This window comes from Colletotrichum lupini, chromosome 11 (assembly GCF_023278565.1).
Source record: "Colletotrichum lupini chromosome 11, complete sequence".
NCBI lineage: Eukaryota > Fungi > Ascomycota > Sordariomycetes > Glomerellales > Glomerellaceae > Colletotrichum > Colletotrichum lupini.
This window is the reverse complement of record NC_064674.1, coordinates 241,043-260,236: the sequence shown is the minus strand read 5'-3', so window position 1 is coordinate 260,236 and position 19,194 is coordinate 241,043. Positions and strand designations below refer to the sequence as shown.

The window sequence follows — 19,194 nt, the reverse complement described above, 5'->3', positions numbered from 1 at the left end:
CCCTATCGAAGAGATGGAAGGGACATGCCTTGAACGTGCTGCATGGCCATGTCTGTGAGAGACTGGATCAACGATGTGAGTGGACTGAGACGATGCTATATAGTACCTCGGCGGTGTTATCCCTGCACACGTTGTTTAGAGATGAACCGTTCGATCTTGGGGTGTTACTAAGTGAGAAGGGAGGGCGGGAATCGACCAGGCGAGAGAGAGAGATCGAGGTTGACAGATCGGGAGTGGAGAAAATACAGAGCGGAAAAGCAAGAGAATGATGCATCAAGAGACCTGGACAGTCAGTTACTCAGATGAAAATGAAGAGAAGGGAAAGAAAAGGAAAGAACAACGGTGTTAGTAGAGCAGACATCCGAGAGATGGAGAACGAGAGCTGCTATTCTAAACATGAGTGGTAGGGCTAAACGAAGAGGACTCTTAATTCTACCGGAGAGTGCGTAGCAAGTAGAAAAACATCTCTGACAGACATGGTGAAAGCCATGGGGTTGAGAGACGAACGTCTATCCTATATGGCAGACTATATTAGCATCGGGTTGCGGGTTGGAGTGGCAGTAGAAGCTGTGTAGTCGCAACAGAGACAAACCATGGTGCCACTTTCTTCCGGGAAATGTCTATACCATTCTTACATGATCAATCACTCGATACGTCCAAGATGATCTGGCGCGGGCCCAGAATCGCGGTCGGCTTGGGCAAGGGAAGTCTACCTGGCAGATGCAGACGCCAGCGGTTCTCTCTTGTCACGAAACAAGGCTCCAGGTCACCAGTATCGCGCACCGTGTTTTGTTCGTCTTGTTCGTCTCGCTCGTTGTGTTTGTCTCGTTTATCTTGTTCGTCTCGCTCGGTTTACTCGTTTTTTTTATCTTATCAATCTCGTTCTCGTCCGCATCGTTCGGTTTATTCGCCTCGCTCGTTTCGTTCGTCTTATTCGTTTTATTCATCTCGTTCGTCTCGTCTATCTTGTTTGTTTAATTCGTTGGATACATCTCATTTGTCTTGTTGGTCTCGTTCGTTTCATTTGTTTGTTTTGTTCCTTTTATTTATCTCGTCTATCTCATTTATTTTACTCGTCTCGTTCGCCTCGTTTGTTCTGTTCGTCTCGTTAGGATAGTATCGTCATTCTTTGCTCATTGCGTTCACGCATGGATGGTGGTTGCGGTCGGCTCGTCCTCGTCGCCGCCATCGTCGTCTTCGTCATAAACTTCTCCGTCTCTCCACTCCGTTGCTAGCAAGTTGGATTAGTGCTCAATGCCTTCCATTGTGTTCAGAACGGTGAAACAACAAGTAACGCTCGTTGGACAGGAGAACACTCAATCAACAACAGACGCGTAGAGGTGCTTGAAATGGTTCTTCATGGCCTGCGACCGGCCAGACCATGCATTGTATGGTGATGGAGCATGGTTCGATGTTGACATTATTGGACGTGTCCCGCTCAAGAGTTTCCCGTCGCCCACTGGCGCGACTGGTCAGCAATACCGGCGAGATTCTTCACGGCATGCTGGCGGCCGCGGTCTACCTTCAGGTCAAACACTTCTGTGGCGTGAACTCTGATGAAATCGGCGTTTTCGTCTTGATGAAGACTGTGTATTTGGAGCTGGTCGAGATATTCAGGGCTTACGCAGACCTCGAAGAACTGCATATAGTAACGCGAGGCAGCAATCATGAAGATCCTTAGATCGAGATGCAGTCAGTCCAACGGCCTTCTTAACGGTTGTTGTACTTCGAGAAGCAAAAAGGTCTGAACTCACGTATGCTGCAGTCCCGCCCATTTCTGTGGCCTATTCACCGCAACAGCCAATGCCTGGCCAATCAATTGTGCGAAACGCTCGTCGGTGAGGATGTGTCTGCCGCTGTCAATAGATGCCAGGTTCCGCTTTGCCTCGAGGATTGCAATGCGACCGTGAACGCGTGCCGAGTCCGCCACGAGAAGGAGGCCTCCATCGTCGATAGATGTATAAGAGATTCCTGATTCAAGTCTGCATTTCAGCGAAAGTCTATGGTCGTCAAAGTCGACATGATGCTCGTCATCGGTTGGGATATTGTAGAGGATGTGCCTAATGAAAGCGCTCGCAAATCGGTGTGTGAGATCCTCAGACAAAGCCGGGTGGACAACGGACTCTTCCTCGTTGATGTAGGGAGGCGAAGAGGGTTGCTTGGTCGAAATAGAGGGGCTTGAGGAGAATAACGGCTCGTAGGTGTTGGTGACCGTGGCGTTTGGTCTCGTTCTTTTCGACCTTCTCTGCTCGGGCAGCGATTCCGGTGAGCTATGCAGCGGCGGCGGTGCCCTTTGATTCTTCTCTGGTTCGGGGGTTAAGCGCGCGGGGGGTGAGCATGTTGTTGAAGTGCCATGGCCGGCAAGCTCAGCATCATCGTTGTCATCGCTTGCGTCACCTGGATCGTCAGTATCGACATGCTGATGTTTTGTTTCGGCTTTACCTGTTTGACACAAACGATTCAGAGCAGCCCAGGTTGATCCCAGCGACGTGCCGTAGGCTTTCTGCAGCGCGTACTCGGAGCGTGGCGTCGGTCGGTTAACGTTGTCACTGGGCTCGGGACCTTGGACAAGTCTCTCGAGGGCTGCCCGGGCACCACCATGGTCTTGCCAGAAGGCGGATCTCGAGGGGAGACGGTTCTTGCTGTCGAAGTTAAAGGCGGGCAAGTTGGACCATTCCTGCAATGCCGGCAAGAGCTTCGTTTGAGGCTTCGGGACAAGAACGCGTAGTGCAGACAGCTGATGGCGACCCCAATGGCTCGCACTCACCTCATCCAAGCTCTCGAGCCAGTTCTCCTTCTGTTGCGGTTCGCGAAGGAATGCTTTGGACGTCGTGACAGTGTGGAAGTAGGGCTTGTGGTTGTACGTCATGTTGGGTCCATCGATTTCCACCTGGCGACAAATTGCGGAATGGAGGGGCAATTGAGGTGTGGAGGGGTAAAGCTCCAAAAGGTACTGCCTACCTTGTATTGGCGGGGGAGCTCCAATTGGGGAGGTACTTGTGCAGGAGCGGGCAGGAGCAGGGAGTAGAGTGGGGGCACAGTGTAGAGCGAGCTGCCCGACTTTGGGCAGCCCGTTAGTCAGCAGCCCAAGTTCCTCAGTGGCGCCCGTACCTTAACGCGCCTCTTCACGACGCAGATGGGTCACGTGAGAGGAGACGCGCTCATTACATAATTCAGATGAACGACATGCTTGCGCTGCACTACAAGGCAGGAATGCAATGGCTACTTTACAGTAGGTAGGTACCCTCCATTTTTGGCCCTGGAAAAGGGTGACTGGAGGGTGAGCGGAATCCATCCGTGGATGAGTGGCACAAATTCCCTTTATGCATAACATTCCTTGTGCGCACCACTTCCCCTTGTGCACTGTTGCCCCCTGCGCAGCTTTGGCTCCCATACGTACTTACCTTATGTCACTCTTCTCTGTTCACAACTCCATCCCGGCGCATCACCAGTTCACGATCAATCACAGCAGTTACGAAACCAACTTTGCTGGACATGGCAACACCAGAACTGCCCCCCAACCTCGCAAGTCTCTCAATACGGCGCATCCTCCACTGCCATCCACGTGAGCGACTGCAGGTGCACCCATTGTTATGGACCTCTCGCCATCTCCATCTACTGCGCTGCGATTTTGTTGAAGCATTACCAGGGCCTCTCTCCCCTCCTCAGTCTCCATCGACGTCACAAGCACAGCGTCAACCTCTTTCCGACAAGAGTCTAAACTCTACCGGAAATCTAACTAAACACCAGGGCAACAAGGCCAACCACGAGAGTACCGTCCCCTCGCCGCATCGACTGCCGTCACCACCACAACAGCAAACAGTCCCACCGGCCTCCAAGCATGAGCAGTGGGCGAGGACTCTGGCCAGGAGCCACTTGCTCACTATGAAGGAGAGTGCCCTGACGAAGTTACTTTCAACCTCTTTCTTCAATACCCGATTGACCAGCGACCACACGACCCTCAGCTTCGAATCAAAACGAATTCGCTTACCTTGTCTGACGCTTGCTGCCAACACCTCAACTACACCAGGCTGTATAGCCTACCTGGACGCATCTGGCCTCCGTGCCGCTCGGAGCCGCTTCCTCAAGCAATCATGTGGACACTGGAATCGCATCACCCGATCCATCTACACTGCTCGTCTTGCCGCCTTGACGCCTACCCCAGGGGCCCACGATCCATACATTGCTGCCATCATTACTGCCGCTGCCCAGCACCACCGACAGCGCTCGGCCTCGCAAGGCATGGCGAGCATCCAGGTGAGCATATCCTCGTTTCCCGGTGCCTCTCAGCATTCACCATGCTAACAAACGACCCAGGTTCATGTTATCCTCAGCGATGACCACGACACGTCGCAGCTGCTTCTATATACGGCCAACGTCTCGCCATCATTCCTCGACAAGTTCACACACACCCGACGTCGTCCGTTGCCGTCCGCAACGTGTCAAGTCTACACCCGCGCGATAGCCTACCAACCATTCGAATCCTTCCAACAGCGCCTCCATGAAGCCCTTCTCACTTCACAAGGCAGTGGTGCCAACGGTGATAGCGCAGACATGGAAGCAGATGGCCATACTATACGGAAGCGTGGGCGCATGGACCAGAATGAAGACGACACTGATGAAGAAGATGGCGGCGCGTCACGAAAGAGAGCACGCGTGAGGCGGGAATGACGGGAGCTCGGGGGTCGGCTGGCGAGAAAGAAGGTGGTTATGTTATTTTTGGAACAATGGCATCAACCTTTGGCTGACTGCCTTCCCATGCGGCACTTTGGGATTGGGAGATGGACATGTGGCGCGAAATGATACCCTGTAGCCAACATACGGCTGCTCTGATTTGTTTGTTTTCAGCTGTTCTTATCGATGAAGCTTTCTTCTTTCACAACCCTTTCAATGCTCCTCGCAGATGTCGATCGGTTCTCAAGTGCGGCTGCGCCATGTCGCCATCATCCAAACTTGCTTGCGCCTTCCAGCGACCAGAAGCGGATTGTTTTGAGAATGCCCCGCTGATGACAGTCAGTCTCGAAGTCTCAAGACTTACGAGCTTGCTCTGTGAGCGAGTAGTCACTTGGTACTCTGCGGGCCAAGAATTCACCCAGAGAGAGGCGGGTTCTCGACGCGTCGCAATGCCGCAGACCTCGCTGCCGCGAATCTCTCGGCCACCTCAGTCGATTATGCGGTAACACATTGACGAAGCTTCTATCATGACTCTCTCATCGAGACCAGAGTAACAATAAACGAAGCCGTGGTTTGTCTTGCGATACTATATCCCAACAACACGGGGTCGCCATCTTTGCCAAATACTTGTTCAGGATCGCGTGCCCATCGGTACGGAGAGTCCCTCTATCTAGGTCGGCCGCCGCGGACGCAAACTGTTGTGGATAGTCGTAATCACAATGGTTGACTGTGCTGTGTTCCATCTTCGCCTGCTGCAGCCTGTGAAATGCGCATTGGGAAGTCGGCAGCTTTTGGAGTTGGCCAAATTCTACCGTGCCCCCGGCAGCTTTTGGAGTCATCAGCTGGCGCAGAGTGTCAGACTGGCTGGCCACATGTAGCTGGCTCGTGCGCCTATGTGGCGCTCCATCATCAAGACAAGGGGCCACCTAACAGGGCTGAACAGAGGAGAAGCCCAGGATGTCATAGAGAGAAAAGTTGCTAAAGTCCAGGTCCGTCGCAGCATTTGAAAGGGGTAGCTGGTGCGCTATAGGATGGCGAGGCACCCATGCAGGAGGAAGTTAGAATTGCAACGAAAGAGTTGGGCTGGAGAATATCTTTTGGTGGAGGAGATGGGTATGAAGATGGAGGGAATAGCGTGGATGAAGACAAGGGCGACGACTGAGAGGAAGTTTTCCTCGTGAGTTTACGAGGTTTGGATTTGAGTTAATATCAACCCGTGTTCTAAGTTTTGATTAGCATATCCCTCTGGCTATCGGTCTTTCATCCTGGTCAGACACAATCTGCGAGATTCTGCAGCTCTGGGTGTGGTTGACCACCTCAGGTACTCTGGAGTGTCCCAAGATGCAAGGCGACCGGACCGTAAAGAAGAGTGCGGCTATTTTGACTGTGTGCCTCTCCCAGCTGCGGACACGGACGCTTACCTAAGCCACCGCGCTCAACACCACAATACGCCCAATTGCGCCTGGTCAACTGCGGCCGTTGGAAACCGTCAATTGCAGTGTTGGGGAGGCGGAAAGCAACGATTGCGACGGGTCAGGATTACATAATCGGTGTTACCGGCCGTTGTCAGTGGCACACAGTCAATTTAACCCCACTCAACACAATTACCTCAATGCAGCTCAGGACAGCCGATGATTTCTCACGGTTCATTGCAGTCTTCTCAAACCCCGAAATACCAAGTGAGCCAGGTCTTACACTAAACCATGACCATATTTACGCTTCTGTCCTTCCCATCTTCGAGCAATACGGTGGCATCTATGTCGCTGGCGAGCCTGACACCCGGCACCAGCTAATGACTCCAGAAGCTGCCGGGCGTACGGTTGAATTTGGCCTACTCCAAAAGCTGCCGACCCCCCAATGCGCATTTTACAGGCTGACAGGACTTGAGCTCGCTTACCTTCAGCACGGCCCATCTTCAACCCCGAGTCTTGTGCATGTTACTGGCATCCTTGACGTCCGCCGAACCATTCCTTCTCTCCTTCTCAAAGCACCACAAGATCAGCGCCGCGGAAGCCGAGCTTCCATTGCCGTCACCCCCATCCAATTCCTTGACATCCCGACCCGGGAAAGGCAATGCAATTTCTGCGTATATACACACTTTGACATCGCACCATCTCGGTCCAAGGCCCCATCGCTTTCATCAAAGCCGTATCAGACGACACGGGGCAAAGTTGTTCGAACGAGCCATAGGTACCTCTGTGTCTGCCGCAGCCCAAAACATGATGATGCCTGGATCTTTGTTGGTATACACGTCAGCAGGGCAAAGTCTTTTGGCCGGTACGAAGCTCAATAATCTGGTATTGAACTGCGTATGTATATGGAAGGAGGAAGTTGATGGGCAGAGGATGGGCAGAGCCCACGATTCCTCTGTCGGGTGTAGGTGGGTGGGAGGGCCGTTTACAACGGCCCGACCAACCTTGGAATCCCCTCTTCTGCCGTCAATATCCCAACACTTCCCCAATAGGCCTTTGATCTCTTTTATGCTGTTTCTCGTTTCGATGGGGTTCCGACTCATGGGGATAACGTCAACCTTCTCCCTCCTGACCCAATCGACTGCCTGACGTGCTGAATTGGCCTCGCTCGCCCTGCCCATCGTTTCGCTGACGGCCTTATTTCGACTTGACGTTTGCCCCTGAACGTCCGGGTTGCAGTGTGATATGTAGTACGGGGTATCTGAGCAAAGGAATTCACCTACTTCGGCAAATATCTTGGCAGTGAGGTGCTCCCCCAATGCTGCTTCGCGATTCATCCCATCCCTAGACCATTGACCAATCTTAGCCACGTAGAACTCGACTTGCGGGCAAACCATTCCGATGAGTTTGACCATGGTAGTCACATAGATAGTCATTGACGCAAACAGGCCCGTCATCCTCTTTCGACTCAGCATCTCCTGTCTCTCCATGTATTCGTTACTAGACCGCGTCACATTCTGTTTCCATGGATGACTGTATTTTCTGTTACATCGCGTTGGCATTCTCCCGGATAAAGGGTCAGGAAGGGAGGTTTTAGTACCTCTCCTCATTCGATGGATCGTTTGGATTTGCGTTGAGCTAAAATTCATCGGTGGCATGTTGTTTCGGGCATCCTTTCGCTCCTGGCGGATTCGCCATTAGCTAGCTGCGCCATCGCATTCATTCGTTTCGAAAGTTCTCCTGAGTCTTCATGGTTGTGATGCTCACGGGACTCCCAAGTGATTCGAACTTGTCTTGGTGCGAACATGTCAGTTTCCGTCGTGCCCTGCGCGGGTTTTCGGAATCTGCCTAGCTTGTCTTCAACCACACCGAATGCTGGTCGAAAGATCCGCCGTCCAGGCGTTCGCATACACCTCGGTCAGCGCGTAGAGACGTTGTAGTTGGCATTTATTGCCCTGCTTCTCGTTCTCCCATCCTTCGTTTGCTAATCATTGGCTTAGCTTCCTCCGGCAGACATGCATTCTTCGGGATGTTTTGAGCGTGTTCTCGTGAGCGAGCTTGGCATTCTCCATCGCGTCTTTGATGAACTAGTGAACGTTTGCCAAGTATCTATCGTAAGCCCCGGGATTCTGAATAACTCAAGATGTTGTATATCAGTAAAGAGATCGTCTTCAAATGTTTAGAGGACAACGTGTGCAAGATCCATCTGTGGTTCCCGGCGCTTCAACATACCTTTCAAGTTCTGACATCGAGTAAGAGCGGTCTCAGCCAAAGGGACCCACTATTAGTCAAGTCTCATTGTAGTGGTTTTCGTTACAGAAGATCCAAACGCGGGCGTACAAGGTATCTCTTCGTTGAGATGGAGGGACGCACCTTGTTCAACTTGCATGGTGCCGTCTTGAAAACCCACTTGCAGGGCACTGCATTACTACAGCTCGACTGTGAACTCAGCTCGACGACGTTAGGTGCTGCTGAGAGAGCGACTTTGGCGCATGGGTCGGGCTTTTACCAGTCCAGGTACCCCGCGTCGAAAGGAGCCATGCAATGCTGATGACCTCGTCGCGGCATGGAGCCTTGTTGTTATCCTCCACCTTTAGCTTTGACATTCTCTTTTCACCTTTCATGCGCAAAACTCTGGAGATGTCCCTTACATTGGTCATGATATTCTCCCGTCATCCGCAGTTGTTTCTCCTTCTCTACTGATGCGAAACCTTTGGCAGATAGCGAGTTAAAATTGGAATCCACCTCCGCCAGCGTCTCAGCACATTTAGTGATGTACTTGCAATAATCGAGGTCCCGAGGGCTGACCGAGTTCTTGTTGAGCTGTATATTGGGCCCAATTCCCTCATCCGCTATGTATAATCGTTCAGTACTACTTCTTCAGACATGGCCAGGGTCGGGTCTAGCACAACACCCACCGGGTTCATTGCCAAAGAAGCATGCGTAATCTTCTTAGAAGTCCCCGATCTCGAAGTAGCTCTCCATGAGGAAGTCTTCATCTTCTTTGACAAGGCGCATGGCCTGCTGATAGCATGTCCGAGACCCGTCACCGTTCACTGCTAAGATAGTATGAATTCCGGCTGCGTCATGACCTGGTGGCTTTCCATGCTATCGATCCGAGTAATTTATTAAAACAATGCATTTGAGAACCGGCCATAGCGCATCTCTCCGGTCAATTGAAGATTGATCATAGTTCCAGATGCCCCGAACGTGACTGCGATCGCGTCTGGTCTAAGTGTACTCTTGGCTTGCCGGTGTATGGTAATCCCTGGCATTTGGGGCCTGGGCTGGAATTTTGAATCTCTGAGTCTTACTTCGATCATAACTCTCGGGATCTACTCGGATGAGATGATTGTCGTCTAAGCCGCTGAGATTGATTAGCTTCGTACTTCTTCGTCGAGAGCGGCGAGTTTCCAAGCTCGACGGATCGCTTCAGGAGACTCTGCGCTTCCCTGCTCTCCGCATACTGGTATAGAGACGGTGTCAAATCAGCGGCGAGTTTGATCATCAAAGATTTCTTGTTCTTCTCAATTGACATGCTGATGTCGCGGAATACTCGACCCCGAAGGTCCCGGGACTGGCTCGTTGCCACTCTGCTGGAGGAGATTGTTGTTGCGGGCTTCGCACAGATAGCGATCAAAGTCGAAAGCATCGTGCATCGCGGAGTAGCGTGCTCTCTCTATCAAGTAGCCAGAAGCTCGCTCTTGAGCCGTTTTAGAACTGCCCGCAAGTTGTCGTTGTCGGCAAGGTAAATGAGTTAGTGGGAAAAATGTACACCATATCGAAGGGAAATATGAAGGTAATCTCTCTCCTGGACAGAAAATTATTTATTGCCCTTTGCTGATCATTCACCTCCTCTATACAGGAGTCCTAAAAGATTAAGCCAGGCCTACGGGATTCTTACACTCAGAGTTCGTGGCAGTATGTACTTGCTGTTGTTGGGTGGATTGTAGCTGAACTTCGGCCGGATATCCCAGGCGATGGTTGCCACCTCAGTTCTGACAACGAAGGTTGCTGAATTGCGGCAACTGTTAAGCTCGAGTTGCTTCAAAATTTGATACAAAATGTTTTCAGGAGCGTTCACTAGGATCTTTTCAACCACACTCTTGCTGTTTGCACTGGCCTTGTTGTTGCAGGTATTGTTCATTGACAGCGGATTTGGAAGGTGGTCTGGACCACACAAACGCTCCTTCCACTTACATACCTTTTCTGAGGAGTCGTAGGTTCTGCCCACTTCCTCCTCCTTCCATCTCTCCTTCCACCTTCATACGTAGTAATCAACACCACTTTATTAGCCCTTCGTATCAAACGTGCGCTTGCACTGCTGACGTGACACTAATATTGATCAGTGCTTGGAATGACTCTGATTTTTACGTGCTTGTAAGTATCTACGGATCAGTGGTAGGGTTTATCACAGGTCAGCTAGGCCACGCAGTCAACAGAAGAGACAGGATCGAACAGACAGACAGCTCTGTTGCCTATTAACTTAGATGACTGAGACTTACTGGCAGGATCACGGTCAACGCTGTGCTACCTACTTCCGACTGCGGAAGCTAGATGGAATCTTTGAGAGCGCGTTCCATCTCGCAGACCTCCGCTAGAAATCCACTGCGGAAGGGTCATTTCGGTAAGCTCACAGCCCATAAGACCGGTGGTCGCTGAGAAGACGGAAGTTCAGCACGCCGTACGACCTCCTTCCGCAGGAATCTACTGCGGAAGAGTCTCTCTAACAAGACTTCCTTCTATTAGAGATCCACTGTAGCAGAATCATCTCGACAAGCCTTTCGGCATTCCCTATAGGCTTTCTTCAGCCGGACGTCGACATCGCCACGGAAGGGTCACGTCACCAAGCCCTCGGCCTTTGGCCCGTCACTTCGCTGGCCGTCAAGAGACGGCCTTACAACACGCCCACTTCCACTCCCTTCCGCCAGAAGCTCGTCGTGGAAGGATCTCACCCTCCTACACCACCGCCGAGATTAATTAGTCGCCGAGATCTTCAACTTCATCAGATCTCTTCTGAGGCAACTGTATGGGTTGAACGAAGGTCCTGTACAATGCGGGCATCTTCCGTTTGATACGTACTTACAGTCAGCCTATATCTTTGACTATTCCTCCCCGCCTTCGGGGCTCTTCGATAAATGGAAAGTGCGGTAAGTGCCTTAATAAAGAGAGAAGTGCTAGAGTTCTCATCAGTACGGCAGACGGACACTTCCACTTGCCCGCTTTTTCCCGCCACGTCGACGCACTTCCACTTCCTCCTGCTACTGCGAAGGCATCTCCAGTGGCCACTTCGACGACAGGCCTCTCCTCCAGCCAGTACGACGGCAAGCTTCTCTTCTAGCCAGTTCGACAGTAAGATCCAGCAGCCACTAGCACTTCCACCAAATCAATTACATCTACCGCAGCCACCTCAACGACTTACCAGCACTTCCTCCAGTCAAATTTTCAGTCAGATCTCTAGTCAAACATACCTTCAGCCAGTTCAACAGCACCTCCTCTAGTCACTTCGATGGCAAGCTACCTCCTATAGCCAACTCAAGGGCAAGGGCCACGAGCCACTCACATGCGTGATTAAAACAGCAGCATATTACAGACAGCAAGTCATCAGCGAACGTATACGCCTCTTGGGCTTCAGCTTGGGTAATAACGCACGGGTTCTGGGCGCAGTCAGACCAATAGAATCAACCACGATTATATAATGCGCGTTGGAATGGAGGAATACGGGGGCTTTGGACTTTCAATTCTTCATGAATGGCAACTGCTGCCGAGGTGCTGCCAAATAGGAAAAAGAGCATTCGGGAAGAGGGGATCTCACCACCGAGCATGACGGCTGTACGAAGCCGCTGCATTTCCTACCCACAATTCAGACACTGCCAGTGCTAGATTTGGAGGCAAAAAGAGGAGTTAAAAGGTAGAAAGACTATTATAACGGCCATTCCACCTACTTACACCTGAAAGAGGAACCATAGGCTCTACCCAGCAACTACCTCCACCCATATTCGCAGTCCAATACCCGATTCTTGAGCTTCCTACCCACCGAAAAGCTGATCTACTGAAGTGTATACCAACAAAAGGAGTGAGGGGATTCTAGCTTACATATACATCAAAGATAAACATGTCCAGTAGATTGCGTCGAATCGTCGCCTGCGTTGATGAGACAGGGCGCAGTGAAGATTCATAGGAAGGTGAGCGACCCTGGAGACTTAAGCCACCTAAAGGAAAGCTGCACGCCATCTCAGGACGTGGGAGTGGCAATTACAGCAGCCTGTTCCGTATCTATGCTTTCCTCAAGAACGGCAAGAATACTGACGAGAAGGGAAACAAAGTTGAGCAGGTACGGGCTTCCTAACCAAATTTTGCGTTTGCCGCAATCGCTGATAGATTTGAATATTGTCAAGTACTGTCCCGGAATCGGCGCTGACAAGTGGCCGTTGGATTAATACAACGATGGCGGCACTGGTGCTGATTGCGCTGAGGAGATAGTCGAGGTTTATTCCGTTTATAATTGTTAGTATCCCTATTACAGGGTAGTTAGTTCGAACCGTAGTTGACGAAGAGATTAATTAAACTATATAAATATCTACGTAGTAGGTATAAAAAGGAGGTTCTAACTATAGGTTAGGCTAGCTACGATAATCGTAAATAGGGCCCCTAATTAGCCCCTATATAATCGGCTATATACCGCGGTTAAATTAAACTTCTAATCTAATACTAACTTTCTCTTTTTTTTATTAATTTAACCGCTACGGTTAGAGGTATAATTTAACCTCGGGCCCGTTTACTAAGTCGTCTCCTTTTCCCCCTTTTTTTTACTCTTTTTATATACCCTATCCCTTTATTTATATAATAACTTTTTTACTACTTATAAATTACTCTAATCCCTTATTTAGTACTACTTTTATAAAAGCGTCTACGAGGTTATTTTTATTATTAATCTAACGGATCTTAAGTATCTTACGCTTTTTATACGATTACCTAAGGGCTATAATATTAATTATAAGCCTCTTTTCCTTCGTCGTTCTTAATTTAACGAGGTATTTATATAGTAAGTAAGAATCTATATAGATAACCGTTAGAATAGGTAAAAGGCTAATTCGATCGGTAATCTTTTTTAACGTTATTAAAATTACGTAAGAGAGGTTAACGCCGTTAACTATACTATAAACCTCTAATACTAATATACTTCTCGTTACTTACTTATTTTTAATTAATAAGTAGTAGATTATATTACTATATATAGTAAATTCGCTCTTACTTATACTCTCATTAGCTAGGATAATAATATACCTTAATTATAAAATAAGGTTATTATTATTCGTAAATAACTTATTAACGAAGATATAGAGCTTACTAGTCGTAAGGTCGATTAGGTAGTAAACGAGACCTCGATCGAGATTTATTTACTACTACTTAAGCTACTTATTAAGTACCTCGACGTCTTATTTAGTTAGATTTATAGCCTACGCTACTTTAGTATAGTTAAAAGTTACCTCGGGCTAATAAATACTTATAATATATACCCCTCGCGCGAGCTTAGTCTTATATTACTTTTTAACGTTAGTTACGTTTAGATCGACGAGGTTAATCTTCTCGCCCTACCCCTTTTATTAAAAAACGACAGTTTCCCCTTTGATTATAAAAATCCCGCTATTAAATACTAAGGGGGTATTTATTATAAGGACCTCTTTTAGCTTCGCTACGAAGCCCGTTTTCTAGAGCTCCTTATTCTCCTTTTTTATAAAGTTAATATTAAATAGGCTTAATATATCGTCGGTCTATATTCTAACGATCCTAAATTAATTACTTTTATACTCCGTAATTAATAAATACGGGTTATATATAGAGGTAATTATTAATAGTTAATTAATATAAAAATCGTAATAAGTAGCTTACTAATAGGTGCCCGATTCTACGAGCCTATATAGTAACTTAAGTACTTTAATAATCGTGCTTTTTAAGTACTTACTAGTTATTTCTTTCGGTAAATGGGCTAGGATTTTCTTTATGAGCCCTGTAGCCGATTAGGTATAGGCCTAGGTAATATTACGGCTCTAAATCTCGTATCCCTTTTTTTATAGTAATGCTATTAGTACTATTATTAATCGTTAGCTATAGCGCTATATAATAGGCGATTATATAAGTAGCGTTACCTTTTTAACGTCGCCGTACCCTTAGATTACGTATCTAAACTTTTCGTACGGCTAGGGTGTTCCTTTCCTTTTAATCTTACGAACTATTCGTAATTTAAATATATAGAGGTTTATATATTTTTCTAAGTCGTATAAGATAAATCGATAGACCCCTTAATTACGAAGAGTATCTGCTTTAATAAGATCTAATCCCTTATACGGCTTTTTAGTAGTTATAATTACGCCTTTTTTACGTAGTTTAACTACTAACTTAAAATCGGCTTTTTCTTTTACTATATAAAAGGTATTAATTACCTTATTATTAATAATAAATTGCCGCGTTAGGGCTTACCGTCGTAGTCTTTTACGACGTTTCGCTAGTAGTATTAGTACCCTTTTAGTAATTTCCTTTTCCTCGTTATCTATTAATACTACTACGACGATTTCGTTAAGGATAATTTCCTATACCTCTACTGCGGGTTATATAGTTTCCCCTAGCTCTTTTTCTTTTTATAAGTTAGAAATTACCTCGTTAGGATCTATATAGTACGGTTTAATTACTATAATTAATACTTTAAGTAGCTAGTTACGATCTTTTATAACTATATAAGAGCGCTCGTTAATAAAAATTAACTTATATAGCCTAGCTTATTATTAAATAATTTCGTACTATACTCGTATATCCGAATTTAGCGGTATATCTAGATTATCCCCTATATCGGGCCTATTGCGTATAGTAATTACTTTATTAACTTACCTTTTTACGCTTACCTTACGCAGTACCCGTATTACTTTTTTAACTACTTAGGCTCGTTAGCTTATACCTAGCGACGGTAGCGAGGCTAAGGTCGTTTTTAAATATACTCTAAATACTAATAGCGTTAATATAAGTCCGTTAGGCCCTATAATATTATTATAGTATTTAAGTACTATCTAGAGGCATTCGTCGTTAGTAAAATCCGGATTTTCTTTTTTAATAATTCTAAACGCCCTTTTTAACTACTAGTGTGCCCTTTTTACTTTTCTAATACTATAGTACGCTTTAATAAGTACGACTTTTAGCTATATATTATAGGCCGTCGTATTATCCTTAAATTTTGCTAACTTAAAGCTAGTGCTAGTATCGGTTCTAATGCCGTCTAGCGGTCTTTAATATATATCGATCTAGCTTTTTCGTAGGGCTACCCACACTATTTTTACTTATAGATCCTAAAGGAATTGCCCTACTTAGAAAGATATAGCTACGTCGATTATATATAGTACTAGCCGACTATTTAAGTAAAAGATATTAACGACTATTTCCTAGTTAAAGTTAAGCTTATTACGTAATTTAAACTTAAATCTACGTGGGCTCTATATATTTATTTAGTATTAGTAATATACTTTTATTAACTACTTTAGCGCCCCTATTTCGATATTATTATTATTTAATTACTTTAGGAGGTTATATAGCCTCGTAACTAACAGGTACCCAAATCTCTAATATAGTTTTCTAAGCTTACTTTCCGTTAGGTAATTAATTAACTTCGTATCGTTAATAAGCTTTATAAACGCATGCTCCTATTATCGTTTAACTATTTCGAAGTACTTATTACTAAAGATTCTGTTCTTCGTATTATTAAATATAATGCCTAGTCAATCTATATCTTTTAGATATAAGAGAAATGGGGTATTAATAAGTAAAATATAGAAAGTTATCGTTCCGAAGTATATCTCTATTTTTATTATACTTAGGGTAACGATTTCCTTACTTAGGCTGAAACTAATCCTCGTAATACCCGCTATTAACGTATTAAGCGTTATTAATACAATCTTTTATTGCGCTTAGAATTACCCTTTTCCTTTAGTTAACTATTACGATACCTTAGTATTTAAGATAATCCTATAAGAATCGTCTAGGCCGTACCTTTTACTTGCGTAAAATACTTATACGAGCTTAGTATTTAAAGGACTTAGGTAGTATAAAAAGGACCCCTCTAGCTACCCTTAGATTTACTTAGTACTATGTTCCTTTTCTTTAAATATTAAAAGAGATAGCGTCTTCTTCTTAATTATTAAGAGAATAGGCTTCGGCCCTATTAAATTCGCCCTTTTAGCTGCCTTTATATTCGTTATTTAAGGGACCTTCCCTTACTATCTATAAATAAAAGCTTACTTATTAAGAGCTTCTACTACCCTCTATTCGTTTAGCTTTGTATATCCTCTAGAAGCTAACGGGGTAAAAAAAGAGTAGTTAATATCGTCGATTTCGTTATAATCTAATTCGTTAGTATAGGGGGTAAGATCTTCTTTATCTTCCGAATCTCTTATAGGGGGTATATACTTTAGGCCGCTACTTTAGCTACTATTACTAGGTTCCGTGCCCCCAGATCTACCCTTATATATAACGAGGAATTAGTTAAACTAATAAGGGCTAGTTTTACTATTTACTACCCTCGACTTTTTATACTATTTATATAATTTAGTACGCTCTTCCTCGGAGTAATTACTTAACTAATATCTATCCTTTTTATAAATATAGTATTACTTCTTTTATTACCCTACTCGTAAGTTAAATCTCTACTTATTTAACAAATCTAGGCCTCTTTACTAATAATTATTATATTTAGCCTCTTTTCCTTTCTTATTATACGTTCGATCGACCTAATATTATTAATAAGGGCCGTTATATATTTAGAAGTAGGTTTAGCGCGGTATTCTCGCTTTAATATTAAAACTAGATCTTAGCCTCGAGTAGAGCGTCTCGTAGTTTTCGGGTACTTAATATAGGGTTATTTTTATTTTTAGTATACGCTAGACTATAGTATAAAAATATCCGACTTTCCGCTCGTTTATCTCCTTATTTAGCTAGGTTTTTACTAGCTTATTGATTTAATTAATAAGCTTTTCGAGGATCTTTATTTATAATTTACCCTTTATTATCTTAGCTATAGATATAAAAGAAATCGCTCGTAGCTTAGATAGGAGCTCTAGGTTCTTATTATAAGTCTCGAAGCGGCTTCGGATTATATTAATTATACTAAGAAAGTCGTTTTAATCGAGATTACGTACCGCTTCGTAGTAATAATTAAAGGCTTTGCCTACGAGTACGATATTAATTACCAAATAGTACTAGTGTTCCCTAATTCCGACTTTTTTATAATAATTATAAAATATCGTTAGGGTTTCTTATAAGACCTTATACTTCCCCCTAGAGTATAATTTCTTTTTTAAGAAGATCTTTTTAAGGTCTATAAATTGCCTCGTATTTACTACTAGATTTTTAATATTTATATATAAACCTTGCGTCGCTACGTACTATTAGTAACTTCGGGTCGTTTATTTCTTTTTTTATTAGCCGATTAGCGCCGAATTTTATATTAGTAACGGTAACGAGTTATAGATCGAAATAGGTAGAATTATCGATTATCGTATTTTTAGTACTATATTTTACCCCAGTATATCCTTTTGCGACGATAGATTTCCGTTAGTAATTATAGGGAGGAAATTTAGGTTATTTACCCTTTTTCTAAATTCGTTAAAGCGATTATACGCTCTATCGACCTATACTTAGTTCTATAATACGAATTCCTCTTTTATAATTATCGTTATTAATATTTTATATAGCTCTTGCGATTATAATTGCGCTAATAATACCCCTCGCTCGTAGAGGAATTTATTAACTACTTTTACGATTCCTAAGCTTGCGCTTACGAACTATTTATCTAGCTAATAGCTAAGGTTATTTATAATCTCGTAAAATAGGGGTTGCCCCTATAGCTCCTTTTTTTTATAAACCTTAGTTAAATAGATTAATACCGCGTTAATTTGCTTATTACTAGGCTAATCTATAATTCTATATATTTACGTCCCTTAATAGTCCGGGTTAATATTTACTTATTTATAAGGGATTAGGATTCTATTTAGGATCGGGTTTCGTCCTCTTTTTTTTTACTTTAACTTACTAAGGGTCGTGCTCTAGCTTATACTTATATTAATAGTCGCTAGCGTATTTAATCTTAATAAAAATATATTTAATCCGCGCGCGGGTCGTAATAAATCCGTGCTTTTACTACTTAACGAATTTATTAGGGTCTAGGAGATTCCTACTTCCTCTTACCGTCTCGCTACTACTCTCATTTTTACTATTTTTAGTAATTACTACTACTTTTTTAAATCGCTAGCTATTATACTTACTAAGATCCTCTTTTTTATTTAATAAAAAAGGGTAGGTTTTAGTAGTTCCTTTTAATAATAATAGTAATAAACGTTTATATTATTATAAAAAGATATAGTAATTAGTCTTAGGATCTTTATTAGTTACTAATTTCCGCTATCCTATATACTTCTAGCCTCCTAAGCCTCGTACTCTCTATAATCTCTAAATAGCTTCTTTAGTTAATTTCTCAAAATTAGTAATTTTATACTAAGAGCTAATATAAAAAAGAAGCCCTTTAGCGGCCCTTTAGAAGATTCTTTTTTTTTCTTTTTAGATCCTCGTTTTTTTAGCCTTTTTTTAGGCTAATAATAACTCTAGCGGGAGGTCGTAGGACTACTTTAGGGTAGCCGCCTTTTTCCTAAGTTAATCTCTAAGATCCGTAATACTCTTAGCTCGATATTATTAAGACCTCTAAATCCCCTCTTCTCTTATTAAACCGTCCCCTATACTATATTCTTAAGTAATACCCGGGGGGTAGTTAAGGGAGCTATAAGGAGGTTATTTAGATCGCGGGCTTAAGGTCGTACTTATAAAGTCCTTATAATAATAAACTTTCTTATATACCGTAGATCTCTTAGCTTAATAACTTTTATAAGGTTACCTTCGTTACTAAATAAAAATATTTACGTTTAAAGATCCCCTTTTTCGATCGCACGGTGCTCTTTTATATTATACTTTTATTAATTTAATTAGTTAATTTCTAATCGCGGGCCGGCTATAGAAAAATCGTTTAGTAAAAAAGCTACTCGGGGCGACGGTAAAAGGCTAGTTACTTAAGTAG

General features: G+C 44.4%; 3 protein-coding genes across 3 annotated transcripts; 1 reads left to right on the top strand and 2 right to left on the bottom strand.

The window, feature by feature from the left end:
* Positions 1 to 1,438: 1,438 nt before the first annotated feature.
* CLUP02_18388 (uncharacterized protein) lies at positions 1,439 to 2,869 on the bottom strand (the record flags this gene model as incomplete). The annotated part of the gene is made up of 4 exons (XM_049297290.1): positions 1,439 to 1,676; positions 1,755 to 2,397; positions 2,458 to 2,677; positions 2,768 to 2,869. The coding sequence occupies 4 exons, from the start codon at positions 2,867 to 2,869 to the stop codon at positions 1,439 to 1,441; spliced, it is 1,203 nt and encodes a 400-aa protein (XP_049138514.1).
* A 626-nt stretch (positions 2,870 to 3,495) lies between these two features.
* CLUP02_18387 (uncharacterized protein) lies at positions 3,496 to 4,671 on the top strand (the record flags this gene model as incomplete). Its single annotated transcript, XM_049297289.1, has 2 exons — positions 3,496 to 4,257; positions 4,318 to 4,671. 2 exons carry the CDS (start codon positions 3,496 to 3,498, stop codon positions 4,669 to 4,671), a joined length of 1,116 nt encoding a protein of 371 aa, XP_049138513.1.
* A 4,367-nt stretch (positions 4,672 to 9,038) lies between these two features.
* On the bottom strand, positions 9,039 to 9,745 carry CLUP02_18386 (uncharacterized protein; the record flags this gene model as incomplete). The annotated part of the gene is made up of 3 exons (XM_049297288.1): positions 9,039 to 9,142; positions 9,426 to 9,552; positions 9,623 to 9,745. The coding sequence occupies 3 exons, from the start codon at positions 9,743 to 9,745 to the stop codon at positions 9,039 to 9,041; spliced, it is 354 nt and encodes a 117-aa protein (XP_049138512.1).
* Positions 9,746 to 19,194: the final 9,449 nt, after the last annotated feature.